The 13,063-nt window shown below is 40.5% G+C and overlaps 1 protein-coding gene across 1 annotated transcript; it reads left to right on the top strand.

Moving 5' to 3' along the window:
- Nucleotides 1-1,277: 1,277 nt before the first annotated feature.
- Nucleotides 1,278-12,288, top strand: LOC107400144 (killer cell immunoglobulin-like receptor 3DL1). The gene is made up of 3 exons (XM_042269963.2): nucleotides 1,278-1,680; nucleotides 2,952-3,257; nucleotides 11,813-12,288. The coding sequence occupies exons 1-3, from the start codon at nucleotides 1,278-1,280 to the stop codon at nucleotides 12,139-12,141; spliced, it is 1,038 nt and encodes a 345-aa protein (XP_042125897.2). The 3' UTR covers nucleotides 12,142-12,288.
- The last annotated feature ends 775 nt before the right edge of the window (nucleotides 12,289-13,063 follow it).

Here is a 13,063-nt window from a genome sequence, read left to right on the forward strand (position 1 = left end):
GTCGATCTCAGTCCTTGGGGGTGGCCTTGATCTGGAGTTGGTAGGAACGGGGGGGGGGGGGGCTGGGAGGAAGGGGAGGGGGCAGGAAGGGGGATAACAGGGGAATGGGTGGCTGTTATGAAGAACTGAATAGTATTGTAAAATAAAAGAAAAAAGCCGGGCGGTGGTGGCACACACCTTTAATCCCAGCACTTGGAAGTCAGAGGCAGGCGGATTTCCATGAGTTCGAGGCCAGCCTGGTCTCCAAAGCGAGTTCCAGGAAAGGCGCAAAGCTATACAGAGAAACCCTGTCTCGAAAAAAACAAAACATAAATAAATAAATAAATAAATAAATAAATAAATAAATAAATAAATAAATAAATAAATAAATGGAAAAAAGAATATCTTAGCATGAAAGATATATCATATATATGGTATGTTGGAAAACACTTGCAGTCTTGTCTTAGGGTTTCTATTGCTATGAAGAGACATCATGACCATGGAAAATCTAATAAATGGAAATATCAGATTGGGGCTGACTTACAGTTTAGAGTTTTTGTCCATTAAAATCATGGTAGAAAACCTAGCAGTGTGTAGGCAGTCATGATGATGATGCTTGAGAAGGAGCAGAGAATTCTTCATTTTGATCCACTGGCAGCAGACTGAGACCGTGTTTCACACTGTTAATAGCTTGAGCATAAGAGACTACACAGTGTGCCTCCACAGTGAAATACTTCCTCCACCAAGGCCACACCTACTCCAATGAGGCCATACCTCCTAATAGTGATATTCCCTATGCACCATGCAATTAAACAGAAGAGTCTATAGGGACCATAACTATTCTAAAAACCACAATCTCTCACACTCATCACTTCAAAATGGCCCTCTGTGTACAACATACAAATCTGTTCACCTCATCAAAGAAATCCATAGCAGAGCAAACAGTGATTGCACCAAAGCATAACTTTGTGAATCTATGGGTTTTCTAAGTTACTGATAGCAGTATGAATTAGGGATTACTCACAGAAGCAAGGGTGACTCAAACCTTACTTAAAGCACACCCCAATATGAGTGATTTTCATAAAGCCAAAACCCTGGAGATCAGTGCACAACTTGCAGGCAGCCCAACAGGTCTCAGACATTAGCACTCAGAGCTCAGCTGGCCCAGGGTCTCACTCTTTCTATAGAGCTGGGAAGGGCCACCGATAAATGTTGAATGTTTCACCTTTGCATGACAGAGAAAGTTTGTTTACTTTCTGAATCTCCTGAACATCTCAGACACTTACATTGAAGAAGGGATGTATCAGTTCAGAGAAAAGTGTTATACAAAGGACCTCAAAGAGGAGAAAATTGGAGACTCACCTCTCAGGGATGAAGGAGCATCATTAAATATTTTCTCTGTGTATCCCTCTGCAGGAAGTCATGACAAGCCTTCCCTCTCTGCCTGGCCAAGCCATATTGTTCCTTTGGGACAGCATGTGGAACTTCAATGTGACTCTCATAGTAACTATTACAAATTCAAGTTGTACAAAGAACATGGTAATCCTATCCCTCAGATCCAGGGAAGATCATTCCAGAAGAAAATTGTCTTGGATCCAGTGACATCAGAACATGCAGGGACATACAGATGCTATGGTTTTAATCTCCGTCACACTTTTAAAATTTCAGCCCAAAGTGACCCTGTGAAGATCATAATTTCAGGTTAGAGATGATGTTTAGAGTGCCTTTCATTTCCCCAAATCTCCCAATGCTGGAATTTTCAGAAATAGTGTTAGTAAGAAGTTTGGACTTATAAAGGAATATTCAACACAGAGAAATATATAATGTTCTGGGCATTATAAGACGTAAAAGGTCATGCATTTTTCAAATCCCTAAGGCTTCCTGTGTGTTAAATAAGCCAAGGAAAAGTTGGACTGAATGATGGAACTCAGATCTTAACAAGTTGATATCAGGATGCAAGACTATCCTGAATTGTTCCAGGTCTGTAGAACTACAATTGTTGATGTAACATATTAAGAAAAAATTCAGTTGTGGGCAAAACAAATCATCATGAGAGAGACCCCCTGTCATAAACACTGAACATGGAAGAAAGGTCCAAATGCCAAGGAATGCATGAGGCTATAGAAGCTGGAGAGCAAAAAAGGAAAATTTCCTAGGGATTTCAGTAGTTACTACCCCTGAAGAAACCTGATTTATGCCATTTGGGCTTTTCAGAATTCTGATCTCCACAAACTTGTATTCTTTTTAAGAATAAAATTTGTGGTAATTTGATATGTTAGCAATTGGAAAATAATATAGGAACTCATGTCGAGGGCATGCCATTTGGGCTTTTCAGAATTCTGATCTCCACAAACTTGTATTCTTTTTAAGAATGAAATTTGTGGTAATTTGATATGTTAGCAATTGGAAAATAATATAGGAACTCGTGTTGAGGGCAAATTAGGAAGCATGGAAGAGATGATCTGAGATCCGTCAAGTCATGAAGCTAATTCATCAACACGTTGAGAGGAAACAATGCTTTTGATTCTGAATCAGAATGCCTTATAGCGGTTTGAATCAAGCATAGGACTTGAAGTGTTTCCCGGATAACCATGTTCAATACTAATTCCTTCACTCTGCCAAGGATTCTACTTCATCCTAAGTGGCATAAAAAGGAAACATAGAGTAGCCTGGTGTGAATATTGCCATGTTTCCTGCACTTTCTAGTCTTAGAAAAAGACAATAGAGCCTATGAAAAAAGGGTTTAAAAGACACATCCTTGTAACAAATCAGTGGGAAAATATTGTGATAATCCTAGAGTCAGATAAGTAGGAAATGGACACAAAAGGATGGAGGAGTTGTGTCCAGAGTTGAAACAGACAAGAACAAGTGCCCTGGAGCACTAACAGGGAGCATAGACCAATTGAGGAAAACCATAGGTCTTCAAGGACACAGAGATTTTGATAAGGTTCATACAATTTTTTTATTCTTAGGAATCTACAAGAAGCCTTTCCTCTTGGCCTTACAAACTCCTCTGGTGAATTTAGGAGAGAAGGTGACACTGGAGTGTCGATCAGAGATTATGTTTGACACCTTCACTTTGACTTCACATAAATACGGAACAATCAAGGACTCTCTCGAACTTTCTGCAGAACATCATCTAGGGGGTTCCCAGGCCAACTTCTCAATAGGTCCTGTGACACCTGACCATGCTGGAACTTACAAATGCTATGGTTCTTACAATCACTCATCATATGAGTGGTCAGACCCTAGTGTCCCCATTGATATAAAGATCACAGGTAAGAGGGTGCATACACGCTTTTCGTTCTCTTTGTGATACAGAAAAATGTTCTATACACTAAAAGCTGTGGGAGGCCACAAGAAAATGAGTGTGGGAAATTTACATAAAGGCAACCTTGTTGAGTATTTTACTGATATAGACAATGAAAAGAAATATACAAGAACAGACACTTGGTTATAACATAAAGTATAGATACAGGAAGGAGCAAATGAGTCATAAGTAGAGATACACAGAATGTGGCAATTGGGTGAGCAGAATATGAACCAGAGAGAATGAAGTCTTTCTACTAACATTCAGAAAAATTTTGACTTCTATCTCCATAAGAAGTCTGTCAAGACAGCTAGACAGATCAGGTGTCTTACCTGAGTCCAAATACATAATTGGGCTGGTTATTAATGAATCCTTATGCTTTCACACAGGTGGAACCCAGAAAAGACTGGGAATTAGTAAATATGGAATGTGTGCTAAGAAAAAACTACAAAAAGACAGAAGCCTGAATGGAAACTTTGAAAGTAGAGATGGAAAAATTATAGCAGATGTTAAATATGTCAAGACAGAGCTTGTCAGACACATGATATGCTGGGCTCTCTTGGTAAAAGTCTTATAAAGTTAGAAGCAAAAGCCAAATTCTGAACTAAGTGCTAGGGAAGTAGATGACAGATCACACTTGAGCAGTACACACACTAAGAGGAACAAGAGAGGAAAGATCACCATGGCCACTGTTCAAGAGACATATACACAATCATGGAATATTCTGTACTTTGAAAAGAGAGATTAACACAGGTATGTAAACGGATACAAGAATGAAGAACAGGATGATATTAGGTTCTAGACTTTCATTATACATAGGATGGCAAAGTTGAAAATCATGAAATTAGCAAGTGACCATGAGAGGAAGAAAAATTTTCATAGAGAGGGATGGGAAAGCTATGAATATTGTATGACATGGAGGAGGAAATGAGGGGAGAAAAGAGATAAGAAAATCTAGTACAAGGAGGGAAGAGGGAAGAAAATGAACAAAAGGAGTTGTACGAGGATGTTGTAATGAAGACCAATATTTGGTATGCTAATTAAAACAAAATTATAAGTAACTCTAATTGAACCCATTGACTTGTAAAATAATTGGAAATCTGAAATATAAAGATGAATTAGATAAATGACTGTGATTAGAAAAAGTTGAGGTATAATATAGAATAATAACGTTAACATTATACATCTATAAATATATATGTAACAACAATTTTTAAAAACATTAAATGACATAATTATATTTCAATATCAAATATCAAGAAATATTTTTAAGGAACCATAAAATATATATGCATATGAATATTTCATAATGGTTATTGCTAGATAAAATTAATTATGCTCGCCCGGACTTCCCTTCTGGACCAGAGGTGAGTCCCCGGGTCCAGCCCGGACCCCATCCCTGGGCACCAGCCACTCCGGGGAGGCCTGCACAGCTTGGCGCCGGGTTCTGGCCACCGGGCAGCTCCCCTTCTAGCCCCACCTGGAGGGATCCCCTTTTCCAAGCCCCCAGCAGCCCCTGCAGTCTCCGCGCCCTGCCCCCACGCCCATCTGCCCGAGACCCCAGCGACTTCCTGAGACTTAGAGACCGGCCCCCAACTCCCAGCCTGCCCCGGACTTCCCTTCTGGACCAGAGGTGAGTACCCGGGTCCAGCCCGGACCCCATCCCTGGGCACCAGCCACTCCGGGGAGGCCTGCACAGCTTGGCGCCGGGTTCTGGCCACTGGGCAGCTCCCCTTCTAGCCCCACCGGGAGGGATCCCCTTTTCCAGCCCCCCCCGGAAGCCCCTGCAATCTCCGTGCCCTGCTCCCACGCCCATCTGCCCAAGACCCCAGCCACTTCCTGAGACTTAGTGACCGGCCCCCAGCTCCCAGCCTGTCCCCGACTGCCATTCTGGACCAGAGCTTGCCCCTGACTTCCCTTCTGGACCAAAGAGTTGGACAAGAGAACTCCCTTTTGGACAAGAGAGTCTTCCTGAGTCTGTCAGCTCTTTGTGAAACAAGTACACTGATAAGACCAAGAAGGAACCACAAGGAGATGGGCAGACGTCAAAGCAGAAGTACATACAGCAAAATGAAGAGCAATACAGCATCACCAGAACCTAGCTCGCCTCCAACATCTAGACCTGAACACCAAAAATTGGATGAAGCAGAAGAAAGTAGCCTTATGAGTAACTTCATGAAGAAGGTAGAGGCTTGTGTAGAGGAAAGGACAAGAAAATTGGAAGAACGCTGTAAACAACTAGAGGAAAGGGCAAACAAATTAGAAGAAAACAATAAAGCCCTCCAAGAAAACAATAAAGTCCTGGAAGAAAACATTAAAGTCCTGGAAGAAAACAATAAAGCACTGAAAGAAAATCATGAAAAAGCAATGAAACAAACAAAGGAAACAGTCCAAGAACTGAAAAGGGAAATTGAAAAAATAAAAAAGACACAAACAGAGGGAATGCTGGAAATAGAAAACCTGAGTAAAAGATCAGGAACTTCGGATGCAAGTATAACCAACAGAATGCAAGAGATGGAAGAGAGGATTTCTGGCATTGAAGATACAGTAGAAGAAATAGTTCCATCAGTCGAAGGAAACACTAAAGCCAACAAAGTCATGAACCAAAATGTCCAAGAAATCTGGGACACCATAAAAAGACCAAACTTACGAATTATAGGGATAGAAGAAGGTGAAGAATACCAACTCAAAGGCACAGAAAATATATTCAACAAAATTATAGAAGAAAACTTTCCCAACTTAAAGAAGGAAATGCCTATGAAGATACAAGAAGCCTATAGAACACCAAACAGACTAGACCCCCAAAAAAAGTCCCCTCGACACATAATAATTAAACAACTAAATGTACAGAATAAAGAAAGAATATTAAGAGCAGCCAAGGAAAAAGGCCAAGTGACCTATAAAGGTAAACCCATCAGAATAACACCCGATTTCTCAATGGAGACTTTGAAAGCCAGAAGGACCTGGACAGATGTAATGCAGACACTAAGAGACCATGGATGTCAGCCCAGACTAATATACCCAGCAAAACTTTCAATCATCATAGACAGAAGGAACAAGACATTTGAAGACAAAGCCAGATTTAAACAATACCTATCCACAAACCCAGCACTACAGAAAGCACTAGAAGGAAAATTCCAACCGAGGGAAGTCAGATACACACTTGAAAACACAGGCAATAGATAAAGCCACAACAGTAAACCCCAAAGAAGAGAAGTACACACACTCTACCACCAAAAATAACAGGGATGAAGAATCACTGGTCATTAATATCCCTTAATATCAACGGACTTAATTCACCTATAAAAAGACATAGACTTACAGAATGGATACGAAAGCGGGACCCATCTTTCTGCTGCATACAAGAAACACATCTCAAATTCAAAGATAGACAATACCTAAGAATAAAAGGCTGGGAAAAGACTTTTCAATCAAATGGTCTTAAGAAACAAGCAGGGGTAGCCATCCTGATATCCAACAAAATAGACTTCAAACTAAAATCAATCAAAAGAGATCAAGAAGGACATTACATCCTCGTCACAGGAAAGATCGACCAAGATGAAGTTTCAATTCTGAACATATATGCCCCAAACACAAGGGCACCCACATATGTAAAAGAAACATTACTAAAGCTTAAACCACATATAAAACCCCACACATTAATAGTGGGAGATCTCAACACCCCACTTTCACCACTGGACAGATCTCCCAAATCGAAACTTAACAGAGAAATAAAGGACTTAACTGATGTCATGACCCAATTGGACCTAATAGATATCTACAGAACATTCCATCCTAACAAGAAAGAATATACTTTCTTCTCAGCACCCCATGGAACTTTCTCTAAAATCGACCACATACTTGGCCACAAAGCAAATCTCAACAGATACAAAACAATCAGAATAACCTCCTGTGTTCTATCAGATCACCATGGTTTAAAGCTAGATTTCAACAACAACAAAAACTACAGAAAACCTACAACCTCATGGAAACTGAATAATGCTCAACTGAATCACCAATGGGTTAAGGAAGAAATAAAAAAAGAAATTAAAGACTTCCTAGAGATCAATGAAAATGAAGACACCACATACCCAAACTTATGGGACACTATGAAAGCAGTGCTAAGAGGGAAATTCATAGCACTAAATGCCCACATAAAGAAGTTGGAGAAATCTCACACTAGTGACTTAACAGCACACCTGAAAGCTCTAGAACAAGAAGCAAAGTCTCCCAGGAAGAATAGCCGCCAGGAAATTATCAAAGTGAGAGGTGAAATTAATAAATTAGAAACTAAGAGAATAATACAAAAAATTAATGAAACAAAGAGTTGGTTCTTTGAGAAAATCAACAAGATAGACAAGCCCTTATCCAAACTAACCAAAAGACAGAGAGAGAGAATCCAAATCAACAAAATCAGAAATGAAAAGGGGGACATAACAACAGACATTGAGGAAATCCAGAGAATTATAAGGTCATATTTCAAAAACCTCTACTCCACAAAACTGGAAAACCTAAAAGAAATGGACATTTTTCTGGATAGATACCACTTACCTAAGTTCAATCAAGACCAAATAAACTATTTAAATAGTCCAATAACCCTAAGGAAATAGAAACAGTCATTAAAGGTCTCCCAACCAAAAAAAGCCCAGGACCAGATGGTTTCAGCGCAGAATTCTACCAGATCTTCAAAGAAGAGTTAATACCAATACTCTCTAAATTGTTCCACATAATAGAAACAGAAGGAACATTACCAAACTCCTTCTATGAGGCTACAATTACCCTGATTCCTAAACCAAACAAGGATGCAACAAAGAAAGAGAACTACAGACCGATCTCCCTCATGAACATTGATGCAAAAATACTCAATAAAATACTGGCAAACAGACTCCAAGAACACATCAGAACAATTATCCACCATGATCAAGTAGGCTTCATCCCAGGGATGCAAGGGTGGTTCAACATACGAAAGTCCATCAATGTAATACACCATATAAACAAACTCAAAGAAAAAAACCACATGATCATCTCACTAGATGCAGAAAAGGCATTTGACAAAATCCAACACCCCTTCATGATAAAAGTCTTGGAGCGATCAGGAATACAGGGAACATACCTAAACATAATAAAGGCAATATATAGCAAACCAACAGCCAACATCAAATTAAATGGAGAGAAACTCAAAGCAATTCCACTAAAATCAGGAACGAGACAAGGCTGTCCACTCTCCCCATACTTATTCAATATAGTACTTGAAGTTCTAGCCAGAGCAATAAGACAACATAAGGAGATTAAGGGGATTCAAATTGGAAAGGAAGAAGTCAAGCTTTCCCTATTTGCAGACGACATGATAGTATACTTGAGTGACCCCAAAGATTCCACCCAGGAATTGATAAAGCTTATAAACACCTTCAGCAACATAGCAGGATACAAGATCAACTCAAAAAAATCAGTAGCCCTCCTATATACAATGGACAAAGAAGCTGAGAAGGCAATTAGAGATACATCACCCTTTACAATAGCCAAAAATGACATAAAATAACTTGGGGTAACACTAACCAAGCAAGTGAAGGACCTATATGACAAGAACTTTAAGTCCCTGAAAAAAGAAATTGAAGAAGATCTCAGAAAATGGAAAGATGTCCCATGCTCATGGATAGGCAGGGTTAACATAGTAAAAATGGCAATCTTACCAAAAGCAATTTACAGATTCAATGCAATCCCCATCAAAGTACCAACACAATTCTTCACAGATCTGGAAAGAACAATACTCAACTTCATATGGAAAAACAAAAAACCCAGGATAGCTAAAAGAAACCTGTACAATAAAACAACTTCTGGAGGCATCACAATCCCCGACTTCAAGCTCTACTATAGAGCTACAGTAATAAAAACAGCCTGGTATTGGCATAAAAACCGACATGTGGACCAATGGAATCGAATTGAAGACCCTGACATTAACCCACACACCTATGGACATATAATTTTTGACAAAGAAGCCAAAAGTGTACAATGGAAAAAAGAAAGCATCTTCAACAAATGGTGCTGGCATAACTGGATATCAGCGTGTAGAAGGATGCAAATAGATCCATATCTGTCACCGTGCACAAAACTTAAGTCCAAGTGGATCAAAGACCTCAACATAAATCCAGCTACTCTGAACCTGCTAGAAGAGAAAGTAGGAAATAGTCTTGAACGCCTTGGCATAGGAGATCACTTCCTAAATATAACACCAGTAGCGCAGACACTGAGACAAACAATCAATCAATGGGACCTCTTGAAACTGAGAAGCTTTTGTAGAGCAAAGGATACGGTCAACAAGGCAAAGCGACAGCCTACAGAATGGGAAAAGATCTTCACCAACCCCACATCTGACAGAGGACTGATATCCAGAATATATAAGGAACTCACGAAATTAGACATCAAAAGGACCAATAGTCCAATTGAGAAATGGGCTTTAGAACTAAACAGAGAATTCTCAACAGAGGAATCCCAAATGGCTGAAAGACATTTAAGGAATTGCTGAACTTCCCTAATCATCAGGGAAATGCAAATCAAGACAACTCTGAGATACCACCTTACGCCTGTCAGAGTGGCTAAGATCAAAAACACTGAAGACACTTTATGCTGGAGAGGATGTGGAACTAGGGGAACTCTCCTCCACTGCTGGTGGGAATGCAAGCTTGTACAACCACTCTGGAAATCAATATGGCGCTTTCTTAGAAAATTGGGAATCAATCTCCCCCAAGATCCAGCTATACCACTCCTGGGCATATACCCAAAAAATGCTCAATCATACCACAAGAGCACTTGCTCAGCTATGTTCATATCAGCATTGTTTGTAATAGCCAAAACCTGGAAACAACCTAGATGCCCTTCAACTGAAGAATGGATAAATAAATTGTGGCACATATACACAATGGAATACTACTCAGCAGAGAAAAACAATGACATCACACGGTTTGCAGGCAAATGGATGGATCTAGAAAAAATCATCCTGAGTGAGGTAACCCAGACTCAGAAAGACAAATATGGTATGTACTCACTCATAGGAAGATGCTAGATGTGGAACAAGGATGACTAGACTGCTACTCACATCACCAGTGAGGCTACCTGGAAAACGGGACCCCAAAAAAAGACACGGAGAAATGGACGAGATCTACATGAATAGCCTGGTCATGAGTGGGAACAATGAAGGGCGACAGTCGAGGGAAAGAGTGGGAGATCCTAACTGGATCAAGAAAAGAGAGGGAGAACAAGGAATAGGATACCATGGTAAATGAAGACCACATGAGAAGGTGAGAAGGGGAGGAAGCAGAGAGCTAGGGAGGCCCACAGAGATCCACAAAGATACCCCCTCAAAAGACTGCTGGCAATGGTCGCGAGACGGCAGGAACTGACCTACTCTGGTGATGGGATGGCCAGACACCCAGATAATGGTGCCATAAACCCCATCCAAGGACTGAGGAATCTGAAGGCAGACATCCACCGCTGGGCCCCTGGTGGAGCACTGGGAGTCTAATTAGTGAGTAAGAAGAGGGTTTATATGAGCGAGAATTGTTGAAACCAAGGTTGGATAAAGCACCGGGACAAATAACCAAATGAATGGAAGCACAGGATCTATGAACCAAAGGCTGAGGGGCCCCCAACTGGATCAGGCCCCCTGAACGGGTGAGACAGTCATTTGGCTTGATCTGTTTGGGAGGCAGGTGTGCATTGGTGCCAGGTCCTGGGCTCGATGCATAAGTTGGCTGTTTGAATCCTGGGACTTATGCAGGGACACTTGGCTCGGTCTGGGAGGGGGGAATGGACCTGCCTGGACTGAGTCTACCAGGTCAACCCCGGTCCTCGGGGGAGACCTTGATCTGGAGGAGGTGAGAATGGGGGGTGGGCTAGGGGGAGGGGTGGGCGAGAGGGGGAGAACAGGGGATTCTGTGGCTATTATGTTGAACTGAATGGTGTTGTAAAATAATAATAATAATAATAATAATAAATAAATAAATAAATAAAAAACATAAAAAAATTAATTATGCTCATTAAAACAAACTTTTTTTCATTTTTTAAAATTTATTTATTAAATTTAATTTTACATATCAGCCACGGATTCCCTTGTTCTTCCCACTCCCACCACACCCCACCCCCGGTCTCCCCCCCAGCCCACCCCCCATTCCCATCTCCTCCAGGGCAAAAACTCCCCCAAGGACTGAGTTCAACCTGGTAGATTCAGTCCAGGCAGGTCCAGTCCCCTCCTCCCAGGCTTGATTGTACCAATGCAAATAGAGGCAAAAAATAATAATAAAAAATTGGCATAAAATATTTGAGTCCACATTGAGGTCATAGACTAGAGATGATAACATAGAAATAAAAAGAGAGTGGAGAGAAAGGGAAGAGAGGAGAAATCGAGAAATAGAGAGAGGGAGATGTTAAGATGCAGAGAGAGATAAAAAATGGAAGCATGTAGAGGGAACACTGAGGAGTGAATCAACACTGGTAACTATCTAACTATCTCTGGCTCTTTTTTTCCAGGTTTGTATAAGAAACCTTCTCTGTCAGTCATGATGGGCCCTGTGGTGATGTCAGGAGAGAACATGACTTTGTCCTGTGTGTCTGACCTTCAGTTTGACATGTTCCATTTGTCAAGAGAAGGGGTACCCAAGCGACATGGGCTGCCTTCAGTGCAGAACCATAGTGGGACATTCCAATCCAACTTCCTTCTTGGTCCTGTAGTCCAGGCAGGGAAATATAGATGCTATGGCTCTTTCAGGAACTCTTCCAATGTGTGGTCCATCCCAAGTGACCCTGTCTACCTTCTTGTCACAGGTAAGAAAACTTCATATATATTTCATATTTTGTGACTAATGAAATACTGAAGCCATGTCTTGGAATCCTCCAAGTGATGATAGAGGGGAAAATAGCATTGGGAGCTACAGAGAAGGATTGCTGTGAGTCCTAATGTCTTGTGTGTGTGTGTGTGTGTGTGTGTGTGTGTGTGTGTGTGTGTGTGTATACATATATGTGAGTGTGTGCTACATTTATAGGTGTGTATACATATGTGATGCATATATGTATATTTACATATATATGAACGTGTATATGTGGCATATGTACAAATATGTGTGAATTTGCATATCTTTAGATATACATGTAACAATAATTTTCAGTGAAAAGGAGGCTATTAACTAAAGAGTGGAGAGGGGATATAAGAAAGCTTGGAGGAAGGGTTGCTGGGAGGGACTGGAGAGGGGAAAGGGAGGGGGAAGGGAAAGAATTATATTTCAACTGAAAACCTTTTGAAAAAACTTGGAATTTGGGACTCAGCCAATGTATATATATGTATCACATTACAATATATCAATATATAAACACATGTATAACACATCCAAAATATAAAAATTAAAGAAAAAGAGAATATCAACTTAAGAGTGGTGGATGGAATGAGAAACTTGGAGGAAGGATACCTGGGAAGTGCTAAAAAGAGTAAAGGGAGAGGGAAGAAATATAATTATATATCACTTAAAAAACTTTTTTAATAAAAACAGGTGAAGTTTGAGTAGGGATATCAGATTACAAAATAATAGACCAGGAGCATCCCAAACAGTCCTGACCTTGCTTGGCCAGACACACCAGGACATCGTATGTACATACAGATATAGAAAGTGGTCAGGAAAGACTCATAATGGATGAGATTGGGATGAGTTGGGCAGAGAAGAGATGGAACAGCCCTCCTGATATCTCAATCACATAGATCTCTCCACAGTATTCCTATTGTCTCATCAC

Source organism: Peromyscus maniculatus, chromosome 1 (assembly GCF_049852395.1).
Source record: "Peromyscus maniculatus bairdii isolate BWxNUB_F1_BW_parent chromosome 1, HU_Pman_BW_mat_3.1, whole genome shotgun sequence".
Taxonomy (NCBI): domain Eukaryota; kingdom Metazoa; phylum Chordata; class Mammalia; order Rodentia; family Cricetidae; genus Peromyscus; species Peromyscus maniculatus.

Excerpts from the sequence above, each read along its gene's own strand:
- LOC107400144 (XM_042269963.2), top strand. The coding sequence starts at position 1,278 with ATGTATCAGTTCAGAGAAAAGTGTTATACAAAGGACCTCAAAGAGGAG. Across the intron at positions 1,681-2,951 it reads TGTGAAGATCATAATTTCAG|GAATCTACAAGAAGCCTTTC; the intron begins GTTAGAGATGAT and ends TTTTATTCTTAG. Across the intron at positions 3,258-11,812 it reads CATTGATATAAAGATCACAG|GTTTGTATAAGAAACCTTCT; the intron begins GTAAGAGGGTGC and ends CTTTTTTTCCAG.